This window comes from Oryctolagus cuniculus, chromosome 8 (genome assembly GCF_051225735.1).
Source record: "Oryctolagus cuniculus isolate XC-2025 breed Fujian yellow rabbit chromosome 8, ASM5122573v1, whole genome shotgun sequence".
NCBI lineage: Eukaryota > Metazoa > Chordata > Mammalia > Lagomorpha > Leporidae > Oryctolagus > Oryctolagus cuniculus.
Window position 1 is genome coordinate 127,008,978 of NC_142874.1, and position 21,821 is coordinate 127,030,798.

Genomic DNA, 21,821 nt, shown 5'->3' on the forward strand with positions numbered 1-21,821 from the left:
TGTCAAGCTCAAGAAACTTTTGGAAGTGAGAACCGTATCCATTTAGTCTATCCCTAAAGATCTGAGAGTTCTGGGAATTTGGCATGTCATTTCAGTCCTCTTTACATTATAACTGAATAAAAATGGGTGCCTTTTAAATATTTATGTATTCATTTATTTATTTATTTGAGAGATCTAGAGGCAGAGAGACAGAGAGTGAGCTCCTCATTGCTGGTTCACTCTCAAAATACCTGCAACAGTCAGAGCTGGGCCACGCCTGAAGCCAGTACCCAGAAACTCAATCCAGGTCTCCCACATAGGAAGCAGCAGCCTGACCATTTGAGCCATCCCCTGCTGCCTCCCAGGGTGCACATTAGCAGGAAACTATAATTGGAAGCAGATCCATGACTGACTCAGGCACTCTAACATGGGTTGCAGATGTCCCAATTGGAAGCTTAATTTCTAAACCAAACACCTGCCCCTCAATGCATATTCTAAGATTATGAATCAAAAAGGAGTCATAAGGAGTGCCTAATGATTTCACTCTGAAGATCTCACAAAACTGCCTTTGTCGATGAAAGCAATGACCAAACACATGTGGTCAAGGTTTTCCCAGTTGTTTTTGTCGGCAGCTTTAGCCAACATTCTCAAAACACTCATAATAAGCAGTGCCATTCCTTGTCCCTCCAGAAAGTCAAAAATCTGGTGCCATGACTTTGTTCTTAACCAGTCTGTTTTTTTTTTTTTTTATTTTCCTTCTCAGAGGCAGAGTGATAGACTCAGACAGAAAGGGCTCCGATTCGCTGGTTTACTCTCAATTTCCAGGTCTGGGACAGGCCAAAGTTTGGAGCCAGGAACATGATCCAGATCTCCCATGTGGGTGCTTATAACCTAATTAATTTAAGTCATCACCTGCTGCCTCCCAGGATCCATATTAACAAAAAGTTGGAATCAGAAGCCAGATCTTAGAATTGAACCCAGATGCATCTCAACCTTTACCTACTAGATCAAACATGCACCCCGATCTATCTGCTTTTGCTTTGACTAGTCCACTTTCCCTCTTGGTAGCCATGGCTTTGCTTATGCTTTGCATTCATGATCACACTTGGAAACTGTGGGGAGCAACTCGGACTAGACTAAGTTACTGGAATTAAGACTTATTCTATGCATCTGCTCTCCCACAATATGGCGCTGGGAGAGAAGAAAACAGCTTCTACGCAGCTGCCTCCAGTTCAGCCAATAAACTGTAGGACTTGCTCCTGATTGGAGGAGAGCAGCGTACTTGGCGTGTGGGCAGCCGAGTTGGGATTGGCAGAGGAGGACTATAAAGGAGGAGAGAGACGGCATGCACCAGGAACATCTAAGGGGAACATCTAAGGGGAACATCTAAGGGGAACACCTGTGCAGCCCCCGAGAGAGCCGGCCGGCGGTGTGCCGCTCCCCCGCGGAAGTGGGGAATGTGGCAGGGGGAACCGCCCTTCCACGGAGGTGGAAGGACCAGCAGCCAACCCAGGAAGGACCAGCAGCAAACCCGGGGAGGGCCGAGCAGACGAAAGAACAGCGCAGGGTCCTGTGTCGTTCCTCCATGAAGAGGGGGAGCGACATAATGGTGCCGTGACTCGGATATGAAGCCTAGGCAGGGTTTAGTGTCGTTCCTCCACGAAGAGGGGGAGCGACAGAAACCATGTTTCATCCCCTGTCACAGTTCTTCAAAGAAATACTTCAGGATCTGGATCTCCCTTGCTTAAAATTTCTCTTAAAATCTCTGCTCTTGTCTGCAGGCTACCTGAGCACAGCAGTTTTGGTACCCACTGAGTTGAATGCTTGCTCAGCTTTGATTTTCAAGCAGAATTTTGTAAGTGGGACCATTTGAGGTGTCGTCTGCTGTATTTACTGTTTCTGCTGTTAGTTGTGAATCATCTTCAGTTAGGGCACCAGTGAGATTAATTTTTTCCTCACAAATAGATGTGGATGATCTGAAACTGCAGGCTTAATTTTCAACATTGTCCTGTCACATTTTTTTTTATTTATTTATTTTTTGACAGGCAGAGTGGACAGTGAGAGAGAGATACAGAAAGAAAGGTCTTCCTTTTGCCATTGATTCAACCTCCAATGGCTGCCGCGGCTGGCGCAGTGCGGCCGGCGCACCATGCTGATTCAAAGCCCAGAGCCAGGTGCTTCGCCTGGTCTCCCATGCTGGTGCAGGGCCCAAGGACTTGGGCCATCCTCCGCTGCACAGAGAGAGTCATAGCAGAGAGCTGGCCTGGAAGAAGAGCAACCGGGACAGAATCCAGCGCCCCGACCGGGGACTAGAACCCGGTGTGCCGGTGCCACAGGCGGAGGATTAGCCTATTGAGCTGCGGCGCCGGCTGTCCTGTCACTTTTTGAAATGAAGTATCTATTTGTAAGTGGCTGATCATTTTGGAGCATTATCTCTATAAATTTTTCACAAAGTATCGGTGGGCTCCTCATTTTTCCATTCAAGCTTCACCACAAAGTTGATGTTTTTTCTTGTTTCAGTTTTAATAAGGTTCATGTTACTCTGATTGGGGCTCTTTTCAGCTGACTCCTCATACTTCTAAGTGCCTCAGGCATGTCATTACAAGTTAGTGTGAGTTTGAGTCCAAAAATATACAGGCATACTTTTTTTCATAATATGAGTTTTCTGTGATTATTTTGAACACATTTTATAGAGAGGTTGTTGGTATCAACAATCCCCATAAAGTTGTCACTTCCTAAATAGTATCTCTTTTTAAAAATATTTTATTTATTTAATTGAGAGATAGTTACAGAGAGAGAGAGAGAGAGAGGTCTTCCATCAGCTGGTTCACTCCTCAAATGGCCACAATTGCCAGAGCTGGGCCGACCTGACACCAAGAACCAGTAGATTCTTCTAGGTCTCCCATGTGGGTACAGGGGCCTAAGCATTTAGGCCATCTTCTACTGCTTTCCCATGATATAGCAGAGAGCTGGATCAGAAGAGTAGCAGCCAGAACACAAACAGGTGCCCATATGGGATGCTGGCACCACAGGTGGAGGCATGGCCCATAGTGCCAGCCCCAATAGTATCTCTTGTTCTTATCATTTTTGGTACTAAATGATGATTCTCTAAAAGTCAAAGAGTACACAAACATTCAAATATCAGAGTATATTAAGTCATCATAAAAGGTTGTTTTTCATATAGCAAATGACTGAGTTCACCTGCTCAGAGAGAAATATAATTTACATTGATTAAAGAGGAGTTAACATTTCTGTTCTTTAAAAAAAAAAGATGTATTTATCTATTTGAAAGATAGAATTACGCAGAAAGAGGGAGAGACAGAGAGAGGGAGCCTACCATCCACCAGTTCACTCTTCAAATGGTCTCAATAGCCAGGGCTGGGCTGGGTGGAAGCAAGGATCCAGGTGCTTCCTCTGGGTCTCCCACATGGGTCTTAGGAGCTCAGGTACTTAGGACTTCTCACATTCCTTTTCCCAGTTAGTCAGCAGGGATCTGGGTCAGCGGTAGAACATCAGGGACACGAACCAACAATCATATGGGATGCCAGCATCACAGCAGCCTTACCTGCTACACCACAATCCCAGCCCTACCATTCTGGTTCTTTAGGAAGTTTCCTTCAGAGATGTACCCCAGTCAACTTGAATGGGTTCTCTTTTCAGTTACATTAGAAGTACATGAGTTGGCCTGGGAAGCTGACCAACAATGCCTTTTTAGATGATAGTATATTTTGAACTTGAAAAAGCTGTTTAATGAAGTTTTATGTAATATAACCTACCTGTAAATGGGCATTTGTATAAGCATCACATGCATCTACATGTGTATAATGGTACCTTATATCCATCTACAAGAGAGCAGAAAAATAATCGTGAAAGGAAAACTTTGGCACATGTAGGTAATATGATAAGAGAACTGTAGCTGGAAGCAGAGTAGTAGAGCAGTTGCCTATCAGGGAAGGCTTTTCTGGGATCAGAAAGATCCCTGAGGAGTAGGGGGTCCAGGATGTCTTCCACTTAATTCAGAATTTCTTTGGACTCAGGTATGAAAGCCACCAGCTTAAAGATGGGAGGAAACTGCATGTCCCAGCTCTGTTTATTGAAAATTCATGCTCTTCCACACGTTCCTCAAAGTGTTTATCTTTCAGTAAGTAAGATATGAGAAAGCAAAGTCACAGAATCACTCAAATTTATCCATGTTTTCATTAACATCTCTAGAAAAATGTGTCAGGAATACACCCTTTGAAATACTGAATCATCAAACATAATGAAGGTGTAATGGATATGATAAATTGGATTTACAAGAGATTATAGGTTGTATTACTCAGAATAAGATCATCTGTACTTGCCCTTTCCTTAAAAGAATGCAGAGTGCCAATTAGGTCATGATCTGGGATTACATGTAGCTTTCTTACCATTTTAATTTCTAAGGGTTCACTTTGTACTCCTGAAAGTATGACTTGATTAAAACATCCCTTAATCTTGCAATTCTATGCCAGCATAGAATTTTCTTTTCATGGAAGAGTTCACAAGCACCACTCCTTACAAAAATTAAAGATTTAAATGTCACAAAATTTCTTTGAAGGCTGCAGGTTTCTATTTTCATGAAAGTCATATTTTCAGTTGTGGTAGGCAGAATTCTGAAAGCCTTCAAAATTCCCACCTTCTGGTGTACTTACACATTCTCCAGCAATTCAATCAAACAGTAACCTAGATGTTGCTATGAGAGGAGTTTGAAGATATAATTAATATTCCCAATCAGCTTGACTTTTTTTTTTTTTTGACAGTGAGAGAGAGAGAGAGACAGAGAGAAAGGTCTTCCTTCCATTGGTTCACTCCCCAAATGGCCACTATGGCCGGAGCTACACCGATCCGAAGCCAGGAGCCAGGTGCTTCCTCCTGGTCTCCCATGTGGGTGCAGGGCCCAAGCACTTGGGTCATCCTCCACTGCCCTCCCAGGCCACAGCAGAGAGCTGGACTGGAAGAGGAACAACCGGGACAGAATCCGGTGCCCCAACTGGGACTAGAACCTGGTGTCCATATGGGATGCTGGTGCCGCAGGCAGAGGATTAACCAAGTGAGCCACGGCACCGGCCCCTGAAGATGTAATTAATATCCCCAATCAGCTTGACTTTTACATGGAAGAGATTATCCTTAGTGAACCCAATGTAATCCAGTGACATCTTAAAAGGGACTGGACTTTACCTAGAGAAAAACATGAGCAGGTGAGAGAAATTCGATGTGAGGGAAATTTTCTTCAATGAGTCTAAAGATGGCATGGGTCCCCTGGTAAAGAGTGGAAGAAATCCAGAGGCTAAGAGGAGCCCCTTAACTGTAAGCCAGGAGGAGAATGGGTTAAAGGCACTGGATTCTGCCTAATAGCTGAGTGAGCTTGGAAGAGGATTGCAAGTCTCATATGAAAGAGCAGACCCAACCAACACCTTGATTTCAGCTCTGTGAGATCCTCAGCAGAGCCCAACCATGCAACATACAGAATTGTGAGCTAATACATGGGTATTGCTTTAAGTAGCCAAGCTTACGATTATAATACACCTTCGTCTGATAGATATTCAAGGGCAAAATGGTGCCTACCTACTTATAAATAGGCAAGATTCCAAAGGGCTTTATTAAGTGCATTTCTTTTCCAATCCAAAGTAAAAGTAGGCAAAGAAATAATAACCTCCACAGGATGGGAAGGTGATGGCACATTTCTGTTTGCATGAATTGCTTATTTATGTCTATAAAAGTTGGTAGTAAGTTGAAAGTTTACCCATAAACAATCAGGTGCCCACAGCCTTGACCTACGTTTCCTAAGCTTTTGTCACTTGGCCTGGGTGCAGGCTGTATTCTCCAAGAGGAGAAACATTTTGATGGATGCTTATCTCCCTGGGTTGTCTGTCAGCATTTTCCTCCAGGTGGTCACAGCTGTTTCTATGGGACTGAAGGTGCCACTGCCATGCACTTGAGCAGTGTATCAATGACTGCCGAGTTGCTCTTCTGCTAAGGATACCATGGTTCAGCCCATTACACCATGAGTTTCTGTGTCTGGACAGTGGGGACTGTGAACTCCTATCATCTACTTCCCCTGCCTGTTCACCATGATCAGCTGTGCTGTAACAGGGAGATTGGTTTAAAAGTTGTGAATACCTTTGAGTTCTAACCTTTCTCCTTTGGACAGTTTTCATTTTCAAATAGCTTAGACATACAGAGAGGATTCTCTGAGAAAATGAAGAATCACACCAATAGAGAATGTAGGATTCTATGAATAGATAAATACGTAACAGATAAATGTCCTCAATAATTAACCAAATAGCATCCATGGCAAGGGAATCTGGATCTGAGAATAAACTTATGTCCTAGAAGTTAGAAGACTTGAGTCTGAGATGATTATTTTATTATATTACAGAGGTCACTTAATCGTATTTGGACATCAGTTTCTTTGTTTGGAAAGTGGTTAAATTATACTAAGTAATATATAAGGTATCCTTCACTTCTGAATGTAGGCTTTAAGCTATATGAAAGGTTAAGTAATGCCACATCACACGATGCTTCTGTTTGTTATATTAGCATTAGCCTTTGTTCTCAGAGGACACACTGACTTTCTACAAACAGTTCTCTATTTTTTTTATCTTAGTTTATTTGAGATTCTGAGATAGAGAGACAAAGAGATACAGAGATGGTGAGAGAGCAAGAGCGAGAGAGAGTGTGCTCCTATCTGGTTCATTCCCCAAATTACCAAAATGGCTAGAGATTGGGTAGAGCTGAAGCTGGGACCTGGTGAACACAATACAAGTCTCTCTTGTGAGTGGTGGAATCAAATTATTTGAATCATTACCACTGCCTTTCAGGATCTGCATTGACCAGGAGCTGGAATCAGAAGCTGGAGCTGGGGTAATCAAACCCAGGCACCTCACTGTGGGATATGGACATCTTAAGCAATGTCCTAACTACTAGGCTTAATGCCCAAGCCTACTAGATTCTTTTTAATCAGTCAATACACATTTGGAACATATTCTCCATACCAGCTAGAATTCAGGTATCCAAGTTTCACTAAGTATGTTGGCTAAAATTATTACTTATGGCCAAATCATCATCTTAACTGCCTAGATCTAGTTTGTACCTTTTATCTTACTATTTACGTATAAAAATATTTTTATATTTGACAGGAAAGCTCCTATAAAATCAACCAATAATTTCAAAAAAATCTGTTTAGTACAAAGCATTGCAATAAATTCTGTGAAGGAGATATGCAAAATATATTCTGCTCCCAAAGAATCTGGGCTATCAATATACATATGTGATAAGATAACCTTTGATAAAGTAGTTAAAATTCATCACAATAGCAAGTTGAAAGGAATGGGCATTAGAGTTGGATAACTCTGGTCCTTCTAAGACACTTGACATTAGCAAGTTTGGTAGCTACTCACTCAGCCTTTGTTGTTTCACATGTAACACTGGTATAAACCTGCCTGATTCTCATAGAATATAAAGTTCCTGCTCTGTGCCAGGAAAGGTATTAGGTGTTAATGTAAAAAGATGGACAGCCCATTGAGGAGTTCCAGTCAACTGTGGATGAACATAGCTGCAAACAAATACTTGACACAATGTGATGATCATAAGGTGCTAGAAAAAAAGTGAAGCTATTTTTCCTCCAAAATTGTGGAAATGTTCTATATTACTGGTGTGACACAGAAAAAAAGAGCATAACACCACATATGAATTTTCAAAAATCTAACCTAGGTGTTGGACCTAAATTCCAGTGCACAGGAAATGAAAGAGATAGAAGAACATGTCAAATATAACAAAAAAGCAATCAAACAGGTTCAGAGAGTGGAGCATTCTTTTCTTTTTTATTTAAAATTTTTAACAATGTGTAATGCTGAATCATTATCTACAATCACTATACTATGCAAAAGAACCTCCTACTTTCTTACTTCTACCTAGTTATAACTAAGTACCCACTAATCAACCTTCCCCAATCCCTCTCTCCCCACTCTGGTAACCACCTTTATATTTTCGAATGCTGTGAGTTCATCTTTTTTTCTTTAACTCTACATGAGTGAGATCATGTGATACTAATCTTTCTGTGCTTAGATTATTTCACTTACCATGTCACAAATGACAATGTTTAATCCTCTTCTATGATTGATTAATATTCTATTGTGCAGATGTACCACATTTACATTATCCATTCATCAGTGAATGGGCACTTACACTGCATCCATTTTTTTTAGTCACTGCGAATAGTATTGCAAGAGACATGGGCATTCAGATGTCTCTTCAAGAGACTGATTTCATTTCCTGTGGGCACATAACTAGTAGTGGGATTACTGAATAATACAGTAGTTCTACTTTTCACTTTTTGAGAAATCTTCATCTGTTTTCCGCAATGGTATTCTAATTTACATTCCCATCAACAGCATACAAGATTTCCCCTTTCTCTGTATCCTCACCAACACTTGTCTTTTTGATAACAGCCAATATAATTGGAGTGAGATAGTATCTCATTGTACTTTTGATTTGAATTTGACTGATAATTAATAATGTTGAACATTTTTTTTCACCTACCAGTTGATCATTTCTATGTCTTCTCTTCAGAAATGTCTGTTCGGATCTACTACCATTTTAATTAGGTTATTTCCATTTTGCCATTGAATTATTTGAGTTCTCAATAGAGTCTGGATATTAACTCATTGTCAGAATGTAGACCTCCCAAATATTTTCCCCCATTTTGTAGATTATAATTGGAAATTTTTCATTTGCTGTGCATAAGTTACAAAAGAGACTTAAAAGACATTACAATCAAGTGTACTACATTGGTCCTTGGCTCTTCTGGTTTGTTAAAACAATATATAAATATAACAAGGACAATAAAGAAAATTAGAAGATTGAGTATTATGAGATATTGGAGTAATGTTATTAATATTTTAGGAATGTTAATTATGTGATTTTGTTGGAAATGTCCTAATTGATTATAATAATTATTTGCTGAAGAAACTTGCTGTCTATTTCACATTAAAATGCACATCAGAGAATGAATGAAGTAAATTCTGTAAAAATGTTAACAGCTGATAAAGTGATTTGATGAATATGAGTGTCCTATTATACTATTCTTTCTAATTTTCTATGTGTCTGAAAGATTTCACAGTAAAGATAATAGATAAAAAGTGAATGAGAAATAGATTTAAAATCAATTCCTAAACTCTAAAATTTAGATGAACAAATAAAGAAATAAGTAACAGCATTGGAGAAAGGAGGAATGGTCCTCTTTTCAAGCACCTGAACTACATTGGACCACTCCACTGAGAGAAGTCAGACAGGGTTACCACATGCCTCTAGAAATAGAAACCAAGAGCAACATATCCATCCTACATCCTGATGCTTGTAACAATCTCCATCAGGTCAAGATAACCCGGATCAAAATTGTAAACAAGTGTCTTGCTGGCAAGGGCAAGAGAAATTACAACTTTTCAAGGAGAACAAAAAAAGCCAATAACCACTATAACTGTAACGCGAGAGTAACTTGTGGGCTTTTCTTTCTGCAGGGCAGTTGGATTTGGTACCCGAAGGAGAGCCCTGCAGCCATGGATGATCACCCTTCTGGTTGTGTTATCAATGATAGTGGTGGCAGTGGTCATCGGTCTTCTAATTCACTTCTTAGTCCCTGGTAGGTAAAATTAAGGATTTTACTCAGTTTGATATCATTTTTCTGACAAGCTTAATTTGCATATAAGTTAATAAAATTTTATTCAAAAAATTACGATTCTACTGTAAATGTCCATTCTTGGAATATACTTTTAATTTATTCAGTCATTTCATCAGCAAATAATTACTGAATGCCTATTCCATGCAGGGACTTTTCTGGGTACTCAGGACATAGCATTCAAGCAAAAAACAAATTTCCTAGCTCCTTGAAGCTCCTAAGCCAATACTGAACTTTAGGAATCTACATGAAAGATCAAAATTAATAATTGGCTGAAATTTATTAGTAGTCATAATATATGACTTTCATCATTCATTATATATTTAAATGAAAAACTATGATAAGTTGGTTGCTAAAATTGGTTCTTTTAATCACAGCCATCATTTTATTTCCACTAAACTTCTAAAGCAAAAGGAAAGCATATATTAATGAAATAATGAATTACAAAATGATAAATTATGATTCAATGTTATCACTTATTTTTAGAGAAAGAATTTTATTCTTACCCAAACAACAGCAAAGGACTGTATCTTTATTCGCTAGTATGTTTTTAATCACACAAATAAATCATTTCAGAATTCTTTCTTTTCATATTGCATCTCTGAGGAAAGTAAAAAGCATTTACATTTTTTAACAAATTCCCACAATGTCACTCTCACGTGGAAGTATAGTACAATTATTATCTAAAACTGCTTACTTCAATGGTTTTGTCAGTTGTTATCCTCCAATGATATAACAATCACATAGTTTACAACAGTGACAAAAGATTCTCAGGGCAGCTAATTTGGTTTCATAAAATCCTTTATAAAATGAGAATGTGACTTGATAACAGCATGGAGTATAGTATAGTATAGTATAGTATAGTATTATTACTTAGTTAAGGGAACCAAAAAGCATTGCAGGGCCCAGTAATGTCCCAGTTAGGAGACTGTCCATCCTAAGACCCTTGTTTCTTTTCTAAATCTATGATCAGGAAACCCATTGCTTCCTCCCTGAGCCACGTTGTGCAGGGATCAAGGGTGTTGATCTCTATTGTTAACTCTTTTCAGCTTTCTTGCCTTTTCCGGGCCTTAAGATAACCAGATTCCCAGGAGTCTCCACTGCTTGCTCTTCTTGTCTGTCTTTCTTGATAGCCAAGCAGAGATCTGATCAACTTACCTGTGTGACCCACTATTTTCAACTTTACCTTCAGACAGCCTTTTCCCTGGTCTTTCTTACCATCATTTTTTAGTGTGCCTGGTTCTTTCATCACAAATTAAAATTTTCAAAGATGGTCCTTTACCTCTGTTTTCAGTAGAGTACAGTCATCCCTCAGTTTCTGCAGAGGACTGGTTCCAGGACCACGTCAGTATATTAAAATTGGTGGATGCTCATGTCCCTTATGTAAAATAAAACAATGCTTGCATAGTACCTGTGCACAGTATCCTGTATACTTTAAATCATCTCTAGGTTATTCTGAATATCTAATACCACGTAAATGCTACATAAATAGATTTTATATGGTATTGTTTAGGAAATAATGACAAGAAAAAAGTCTTAACATGTTCATCAGAGACCCAATTTATTCATTTGTCTAATTGATATACAATCATTGTACATGTTTATGGGGTACAGTGTGACATTTCAATACATGTATATACTATAGGAGTGTCAACTTAGGATAATTAGACTATCCATCACCCCAAAATCTATCATTTCATTGTGTTGGGAACATAGTCCTCTTTTCTAGCTCTTTTGAAATGCATAGTAAATTATTGTTAATTGCAATTAACACTCCTGTAATTTTATCTCCATTAACCAACTTCTCCCAATTCTCCCTCCCTTATATCCTTCTCAGTGTCTGGTTAACAGAGGCAATTTATTTTTTAATATTTTTCACAAACAGTTGATTGAATCCATGAATACAAAGGCTGATCGTATTTGGAATACACATTTCAATTCAGCAGTGGGCAATATAGTAAAGAAATGTTCAAGCTCTTAAGCCAACATGTGTCTAAGTTATTTAATGATCCTGTGCCTTACTTTCTTCAACTTTAAAATGATGGAGATGTCAATCTTAGAAAGCTAACCTGAGGACCATATAAGTTACAACATGTAAAATATTCAGAACAGTACATAGCAAATAGTAGGCACTCAATAAATATCAACTACTGTTATTAACTTAGCACATTATGATGTCTATTATTTTTACAACATTCAATTAGAAAGCAGCTTAGAAGTACATTCAGGGCTTCATACAATCCCCATTACATTGAGTCTTAGATTCAGACATCTTCAACCAAACCACTTAGTTCTCCCACTTTTCACTCTCGTCACAGGCCAAAAAATGGAGTACTATCATGGCACCTTTAAAATGTCACATCTACAAGTCAGTAACAATTTTGGACAAAACAGCACATATCAATTTAAAGATTTAAGGGAGATGAGTGAAAACATGGTAAGTTGGATAAAATTTTTTCTAGCATAAAATAAAGGTGGAAAGAATTTTGTGAATCATTTCCTCTATTTCCAAAAACATGATTTTTGATTACCTGCACCCAAATAACTTTGCAGATTCCTGAGCTCTGCCCCAGACCTGCTACATCAGTGTCTGATGGAATGGGTAGCTAAGGAGAAGAGAGGGGGAGGAGAAAATGAGTTTTCCCATGAAACAAATGGATAATTCTATAACCACTCTTTCTATCTCAGCCCCTTATTTAAAGGTAAAAATTGAAGTCAAGATATCCCAGCTTATTGCTCCCCAAATTCCAACACAATATTTCCATGATGGAAAAGACAGACTGCACCAGAACTACTTTTTTTGTATGATCATACATTTTTTAAAATTAGACAAAATTTTAAGATTTCTAGTATTTTTAAAATATATGAGATAAGCAGTGCCAATCAAAAAGGTCGATTTTATCTTGCTAATATATTAATGAAGACCTATTGTGTAATACTGAAGTTAAATAATGAAAATTTTCTTAAAACTAAAATACAGGACTGCCCCAATACAGGAAAACAAAACTTGGTTGGGTAATAGTTCTGCCAAGATGTCCATAAGTCTTCACTCAAAAACTAAGTTCAGATTCCAATAAAAAAGTACAGAATTCCAGTTATTTTAAAAGGGAAGAAATGACAGTTGTATTGGTTTGATTTGATCAAAAATGAACCTTTATAGTTTTCATAAACTTTCATTTCTTTCTCAAATCAACTGTAAATTCTTCATATTACATCTATTCCTATCCCACAACAGACTCAACTGCATCATATTCATGGTAATATCATAGATGATGTTTATAATCTATATTTTCAACTAACATTAAATCATGCATAGTTTTTCTCTGGCAATATACCCCCCCCAACCAATAATTAATGTTTACATATTGATATGTATCCTTCCATTCTTTTAAATTCAGAGCCTCTTAGAAAATAACAACTGGGCCGGCGCCGCGGCTCACTAGGCTAATCCTCCGCCTTGCGGTGCCGGCACACCGGGTTCTAGTCCCGGTTGGGGCGCCGGATTCTGTCCCGGTTGCCCTTCTTCCAGGCCAGCTCTCTGCTGTGGCCAGGGAGTGCAGTGGAGGATGGCCCAGGTGCTTGGGCCCTGCACCCCATGGGAGACCAGGAAAAGCACCTGGCTCCTGGCTCCTGCCATCGGATCAGCGCGGTGCGCCAGCCGCAGCGCGCTGGCTGCGGCGGCCATTGGAGGGTGAACCAACGTCAAAGGAAGACCTTTCTCTCTGTCTCTCTCTCTCTCTCACTGTCCACTCTGCCTGTCAAAAAAAAAAAAAGAAAAAGAAAAAAGAAAATAACAACTGGCTGGCGCTGCGGCTCACTAAGCTAATCCTCCACCTGCGGCACCGGCACCCCAGGTTCTAGTCCCAGTTGGGGCGCTGGTCCTGTCCCGGTTGCTCCTCTTCCAGTCCAGCTCTCTGCTGTGGCCAGGGAGTGCAGTGGAGGATGGCCCAAATGCTTGGGCCCTGCACTCACATGGGAGTCCAGGAGGAGGCACCTGGCTTTGGGGGGCGAACCAACAGAAGGAAGACCTTTCTCTCTGTCTCTCTCTCTCTCTCTCTCACTGTCTAACTCTGCCTGTCAAAGAAAGAAAGAAAGAGAGAGAGAGAGAGAGAGAGAGAGAGAGAGAGAAAGAAAGAAAGAAAGAAAGAGAAAATAACAACAGCTATTTTTTAAGGAATGTTAGAATGAACCTGGATCAGCACATATCCTCCAATATCTCCTTTACTCCCCCAACCCTGTGATATCACAAAACCTTCTCAATGTAATAAGAAAAATAATCTAAACCTCCTTAGCTAAAAAATTTTTGAACAATGGCAAGTGCTATAATATGTTGAGAAAGTATGAAATCTGTATACTGTTTCATATCCAACATTATTGTTGTTAACTAAAAAATTCTCTTTACTGAAGTGAATGGGTAGGAATGCAAGAGGTCTTAACTAAGTGAGAGAAATACAGAGGTGCATCTGTTAACAGAAACTGTGTTTGAAAATGGAGTCTTAGGGTGATGTTAAGCATGTTTCTCTGAGTTCAGAACCCTCAGGTTCAGAAGCTGAGTTAAGTAGTGACCCATTTTGTCATCACAGGCACTTTCCAGACTCTCCCCTGTTGTTTTTTGTTTATCCTCCTTATTCCTCTGATATAACCCCAGTTCCCTACCTCTGCAGGCCGTTATGCTGTACTTCCATTGCATTCTTTTGTTTGTATGCATTTTTGCAAAAATATATGTTGCTTTGTGTGCACATATTTTTAACATCTTCTGTGTTATAAAAATAACTTGATAAAGTCAGTTTGTGTTCATCCTTTATTTTCTCAGAACCTTTAAAGATCTATTCATGACAACATGGATAAAAGTAGATTATTATTAAATGACACATGATGGTTCATAGTGTATATCTACCATATTTTACCTGCATACCTGAGAGTCACCTCCGAAAATACTGCACTAAACAGATCCCCACTTACCTCTTTTGAATCCATGCAAGTTGTTCTGGGAGCAGCATTACTAGGTTGTTGAGCCTGCACATGCTTCATTTGACTCACTGGAGCAGAATTGATCCTTAGAATGGCTTTCTCAGAGCACACTCCAATCTGCAGGGTTCTATGTCTCATACATTGGTTTCTTAGTCTATTCAGGCTGCTATCAAGAAAACACCAACCACGGACTGGCTGATAGAGCAAACATTTATTTCTCACAGTTGTGGAGACTGAGCATCTGGTGAGGGCCCTCCTCCTGGTTCATAGAAGCCCATCTTCCTGCTGTGTCCTCACCTAGCAGAAGGAGCAAGAGTGCTCTCTTTTATAAGAACACTGATTCCTTTCATCAGTACTCTACCCTCATGACCCAAATAACTCCCAAAGGCTCCATCTCCTCATCCATCAACTTAAGAATCTCTAAATATGAATTTCGCATGGGATACAAACATCCAGTAATACTATGTTAACAGTACTTAGTATTATTTTACTTTCTATTCTTGCCCACATAATAAACATAAAATAGTATCTTATCTGTGGTTTAATTTGCATTTTTCTATTTACTAATGCACACATTACTTCATATGCTCTTAGCTTTCGAGGTCTTCATTTCTATAAAGTACCTATCATAGTCTGCCCAGTTTTCCAATAGAGTTGTCTTGTTTGTTTAATTCATATTTTTTCAGGCATTTCTCATATTTTCTATGTGTTAATTGTGCATTTGTTATAGACATTGTGATCATTCATTCTGTCTTCTATTGATACTAATCATGTTGTCCTTTGTGAAACAGAAATCCAAAGAACTCATATTCATCAATGTTCTTGGCCTCATGTTTATGTTTTGAAGGTTTTTAAAAAAATTCCCTCTCTCCTTCTAAGTCATAAAAATATTTTACTGCATTTTCTTTCACTAACTCTATAGTTTTCCCTTTTATATTGGGTCTTTAATGCTTCTAAAGTCCACTTTCGAATGTGATATTAGGTGGGGATCCAGGCTTTATATTCCATATAGGGTTCAGATATAACCAACTAAACAACCTGAGCTTTTATGAGTATATGGTATGATTAGTGGACTCATTGCATTTCTTGGCACTTGGGTCTTGTAGAAGAAGATACCTGATCTGTCTCCTCAAATTTCTCCCAATCTCTTCAGAGAGATGTGAATAACATGAAATTGAACAGCATGACATGATATAATTCAGGACTAAATTATATACTGAAGACAGTAAGTTGAGGAGAATATCATAGAAATGGAATATCAATGAGGGTTGCCATGATTAGGAAAAACTTTGTATTATGTTACCCCTGGTCAAAGCAGTCAGGTATTCTCCCCCAACCCCCACCAACTGAACTTTAGAAAAACTATGGGAAGGGTTCACGCTTCATCCTGAGCCACTCCTGTTTATTGTTGCTAAATCCCAATGAATAAAACCAGATTCTTCTCTCTGTCCTATATGAGTGCTAATTACACAGCCAAGAAAGACAGGTTGTAGGTCCTGTTCTTCCTCATAATTTGGGTTTTACTGATTTGAATACAAATAGAGATAGAAAAGTAAAATGAGTTCATGTGCTCAGATACTGCTAAAACCCATCTCAGTTCCCTGAGATAATGAGATAGACATATCTCATCATTAATATTCAATAAAGACTCTACTAACCAGACACCTGTAAAGATCCCCCTCAACTTACAATAGGGTTACATCATGATAAAGCATATGATAAATTATAAGTTGGAAATATTGTAAGTAAAAATGCCTTTAATGTACTTAACCCATCCAAAATAATAGGTTAACCTAATCTATCTTGAACACTTACACATAGGTGGAAAAATCATCTAATAAGAAGTCTATTTTTTAACAAAGTGTTGAATATCTTATGCAATTTATTGAACACCTGGATCCAAACAATGCTGGCAACACAGTACAGTATTGAGTCTCAGTTATTTCCCCTAATCGTCACGTGGCTGCCTGGAAAGTCTGGCTCCCTGCCACTGCCCAACATCATAACAGGGTTTGCTAACACATATCTCTAGCCTGGGACAGGATCAAAATTCAAAGTTCAAAGTAGTTTCTACTGAATGTGCATTAATTTTCCACCACTGTAAAGTTAAACATCCTCACTTGGGAGCCATCTGTAATTCGTGATATTCTCAAATAGGTAAATAATCATCATTATTCAATTTTACTTGTTTAAGTGGAGTTGCTGACTGATGGAGTGTTTCACTTAGAGAATATACTTCAGAAATAGCAAAATATTTTTAAATCATACACTCATGAATGTGAAAGTTATAAACTTTAAATACCGTTAACAGTAGTAATAACTAACATTTATTGAATATCAAGTATCACTCTAAACACTTTATATGTATTATTTTAGTTAATCCTCAAAAGAAATATCATGAGGTAGGTGCAATTAATATCCCAATTTTACAGGTGAGAAAAATAAGGCCATTGAAAGATTGACTTGCTGAAGGTCATATGGATGGTAAATTATACAGTTAGGATTTGATAGCAAACATTCTGATTTGAAACTTCTGTCCCCATGATGCTTATCATCCAATAGAATCATCTATGTGAGTTTACTCCCCATCATCCATCCTTTAAAATAGCAGAGGTTAAAAGTTTATCCCTGGTATATCATTCGTTCAATTATACGATTCACATGGGCCCACAACCACCATCTGAATTAGCAATAGCAACAGTTAAGGGAATTTACTTAAAATATTATAACCTTCCTGTCCCAAAAAAACACTACTGCTGTCCCTAATGAACTCCTAAATTTTATCTCTTTTATACTTAAGTACACCAGAAACAGGGTCCAAAATGATCTCAAAAGATCCTGGAGACTATAAGTATAGAGTTGTAGAGAAACAAGAAGTGAGTTAAAGAGATAAATATAGGATAGAATCACTCTCTAAAGGAATTAGATGGCAAAGATGAGAGGTATGGCTCTTACAGATATCACAGCAGGAAGTTCTGTGCAAGAGCAACAGGCTCCGGCTGGCGCCGCGGCTCCCTAGGCTAATCCTCCGCCTGCGGTGCCAGCACCCCAGGTTCTAGTCCCGGTCGGAGTGCCGGATTCTGTTCCAGTTGCTCCTCTTCCAGTCCAGCTCTCTGCTGTGGCCCGGGAGTGCAGTGGATGATGGCCCAGGTCCTTGGGCCCTGCACCCACATGGGAGACCAGGAGGAAGCACCTGGCTCCTGGCTTTGGATTGGTGCAGCGTGCCAGCTGCAAGGTGCCAGCCATAGCTGCCACTAGGGGGGTGAACCAACGGAAAAAGGAAGACCTTTCTCTCTGTCTCTCTCTCTGTCACTGACTAACTCTGCCTGTCAAAAAAAAAGTACATAAGGAAAAAGAAGTAAAAGTTAAAAGTTGTCCACTGCTTGGAGTCACATTATGGCCCTGTGCCCAGGGAGGAGATCCAATTTGGAAGCTTTGAGGAAAAAAGCAAGCAGAGACTAGCAAGGAATTTCATGTTTCAGTGATTAGATTAAAAGTTCAATGATTAGGAGAGCTGTATGTGGAATACAGCTGAGTTCTTAAGATCTCAGTCTCACATTCATTCCATCAGTGAAGATCAGGCATGAGAGAAAGAGAAGGATACACATCACTACATTTCCCTTCAACGTGTTAAATTTGAATACTGAAGGGAAAAGCTAGTCACTGCGCATTCCACATCTAATCCGAACTGTAGCACTGCAGGGCAGGATTATTGTCCCCACCGTACGGATAACAGAACACACCTCTGAAGTTAAAGTCCACAGCTAACAAATGATGAAGCGGGAGGGCTTTGAAGCTGCAGAGTTAACCCCAAAAGTGTGGTCATTCCACTAAATTGTTCTACTTGTCACAAAGACTCGTGTAAGAAAATAGGAGACAGAAATATTAAAACCCATGTCAATTCTCTCATGTAAATCTTTAAAATATTCTGAGTCAGATGCCAGATTCCTTTCTCTCTCTCTCTCTCTCTTTTTTTTTTTTTTTTTTTTTTTTTTTTTTTTTTTTTTTTTTTTGACACGCAGAGTTAGACAGTGAAAGAGAGAGACAGAGAGAAAGATCTTCCTTCCATTGGTTCAGCCCCCAAATGGCTGCTACGGCTGGCACGCTGCACTGAACCGAAGCCAGGAGCCAGGTGCTTCCTCCTAGTCTGCCATGCAGGTGCAGGGCCCAAGCACTTGGGCCATCCTCCACTGCCCTCCCGGGCCACAGCAGAGAGCTGGACTGGAAGAGGAGCAACCGGGACAGAATCTAGCGCCCCGACCAGGACTAGAACCCCAGGGTGCCGGCGCCACAGGCGGAGGATTAGCCTAGTGAGCCACGGCTCCAGCCCAGATTCCTTTCTCTTAACCAATACATCGTGTTTACTTATAATGTAAAGATGGCCTCATCCTCATTTACTCATTTCTCTGTGTCAGTTTTTTTTTTCCTTTTTTTTTTAACTTTTATTTAATGAATATAAATTTCCAAAGTACGGCTTATGGATTACAATGGCTTCCCCCCCATATCGTCTCTCCCACCCGCATCCCTCCCCTTTCCCACTCCCTCTCCCCTTCCATTCACATGAGGATACATTTTCGATTATCTTTATATACAGAAGATCAGTTTAGCATACATTAAGTAAAGATTTCAACAGTTTGCTCCCACACAAACATAAAGTGAAAAATAATAGATGATTTTTTAAATGATGATGAAATCAGATAAGACCTATTGTCATGTTTAATCCCAGTGAGAGTCAAGTTGGGAATTGATAATTTCTTCTTCTTTTTTTTTTACAGAAGATCAGTTTAGTATACATTAAGTAAAGATTTCAACAGTTTGCACCCCCATAGAAACACAAAGCGAAATATACTGCTTGAGTACTCGTTATAGCATTAAGTCTCAATGTACAGCACATTAAGGACAGAGATCCTACATGAGGAGTAAGTGCACAGTGACTCCTGTTGTTGACACTCCTGTTTATGGCATCAGTAATCTCCCTATGCACCAGTCATGAGTTTCCAAGGCTATGGAAGCCCCTTGAGTTCTCCGACTCTTATCTTGTTTAGACAAGGTCATATTCAAAGTGGAGGTTCTCTCCTCCCTTCAGAGAAAGGTACCTCCTTCTTTGATGACCTGTTCTTTCCACTGGGATCTCACTCACAGAGATCTTTCATTTAGGGTTTGTTTTTTTGTTTGTTTGTTTTTTTTTTGTTTGTTTGTTTTGTTTTTTTTTTTTTTTTTTTTTTTTTTTTTGCCAGAGTGTCTTGGCTTTCCATGCCTGAAATACTCCCATGGGCTTTTCAGCCAGATCGGAATGCCTTTAGGGCTGATTCTGAAGCCAGAGTGCTGTTTAGGACATCCACCATTCTATGAGTCTGCTGAGTATCTCGCTTCCCATGTTGGATCACTCTCCCCTTTATTTATTCTATCGGTTAGTATTAGCAGGTACTAGACTTGTTTATGTGCTTCCTTTGACTCTTAGTCCTTTCATTATGATCAATTGTGAACTGAAATTGATCACTTGGACTGGTGAGATGGCATTGGTACATGCCACCTTGATGGGATTAAATTGGAGTCCCCTGGTATGTTTCTAACTCTACCATTTGGGGCAAGTCAGCTTGAGCATGTCCCAAATTGTACATCTCTTCCCTCTCTTATTCCCACTCTTATGTTTAACAGGGATCACATTTCAGTTAAATTTCAACACTTAAGAATGTGTCAGTTTTTAATGAGAAGGCAACAGTAGAATCAATCAATAGAGAGAGGAAGAAGGTTGATGCATATGTTTGTATATGTATAACCAACAGAAACTAGAGCTGGAGGAAAGGTGTGGTTTGTAAGCTTTCTGAGGGAAGTTCTTTGACAAAGGATATAGTATGAGCCATCTCTAAACTTCCTGATAATTTGCCAATATAGCACAGTCTTTACTTTGCCCAGATACTCAATTTAGATGACCAATCACAAATATGGCACCACATTTGACACTAAAGGAGAGGTCAAGAGAAATTATATTCATAGAATAATCCAAATATTTAAAAGACAAAAAATCTGAAAAGGACATGAACAATCTGAATAATAACCTTTCCTGGCTTCTGGCATTCTGGCTTTAAATTTCTTTACTACAACTTTAAACAGACCCAAATAAGATATTTTCCTCGTTTAAAAAAGGTAATTTTTGGATATCTAGGCTTTTGAGTGTACTGAACATTAATATGTTATCCTTTATAATAGTAAATTACAAAACTACTTTGCATTTCAACTTCAGCAATATATACAACATAGGATGAGGTTTTCCTGTGTTTTGGTGTTTGCTGTAAGTGTGTAGTTAGTCCCAGGTGTCTGTCTGTTTCCTTCTTACAGTCCAAAGAGAAATACTGAGGAAGGACTTGTGCAATCAAAGAAATGACTGATAATATCACAAAGCACACCCCATACAGTGACCTCATTACCTCCTGCTTAGGGTAACCCGAAAGTCACACTTTCATGGCACTCCACCCAAAGCAACCACAGACCTGGTATGACCCCACATCCATCTCCTTTCTCCAATAGACTCAACACTAACTTAAAGCTGTGGGAGTTAGGTGCCATCCACAGAAGGGCACCTCAAAATCCTGTGGGCCTCACTCAGTACTCAGGTTGGCCCAACTGTATGCAGGCTTAAGAAAATGATCCACAGTTGACTTCTTGAATCAAAATGAATCAAATTTAAAAATCCAGAATTTTTAACTAGATGCAGAAACACCTCTAAAGGACTGCAATCAGAACTACTAACATCATAGTCCTTATCTTGTAAGAAGTGAAAAATACTGGCTCCAAAAAGGATGTAAGAATTACTGGTCCTCTTACACACTATTCACTGCTCACCAGCGTGCAGGTCCCTGTGAGCTCAGCCGGAGGTCAGCACCGTGAGCAGATCAACCAGCTCCAAAGCTGGACGGCCAGGCCCCAGTCCCAGCTCTGTGGCTCACTGCTGTGTCACCGTGGGCAAGTCACTTCCTCATCTGGATAATGCACATAATAATACTACCCATCTCGGATGGTTGATGTGAAAAGGAAATGAGCTCCAATACAATGGAGTTTGTGCTTGGTACATAGTTGGTAAACATACATAATTATTAGTACCATAGCAACTATCATAGTCTCATCGTGGAACAGGTTTCTATTGTCTGTAAATGGCCACAAAGAGGAAAAAAAG

At 39.3% G+C, this 21,821-nt stretch overlaps 1 protein-coding gene across 3 annotated transcripts in view; it reads left to right on the plus strand.

The window, feature by feature from the left end:
- The window catches only part of TMPRSS11A (transmembrane serine protease 11A), a 63,901-nt gene that overhangs the window by 7,925 nt on the left and 34,155 nt on the right, over positions 1-21,821 (plus strand). For 2 of the 3 annotated variants that reach the window (XM_070048074.2, XM_070048075.2), the window contains exons 2-3: positions 9,519-9,640; positions 11,995-12,113. In XM_070048074.2, the coding sequence (XP_069904175.1) occupies positions 9,519-9,640; positions 11,995-12,113 (241 nt within the window). The remainder of the gene's footprint in view (positions 1-9,518; positions 9,641-11,994; positions 12,114-21,821) is intronic. The other variant, XM_089302703.1, reaches the window with a different exon arrangement.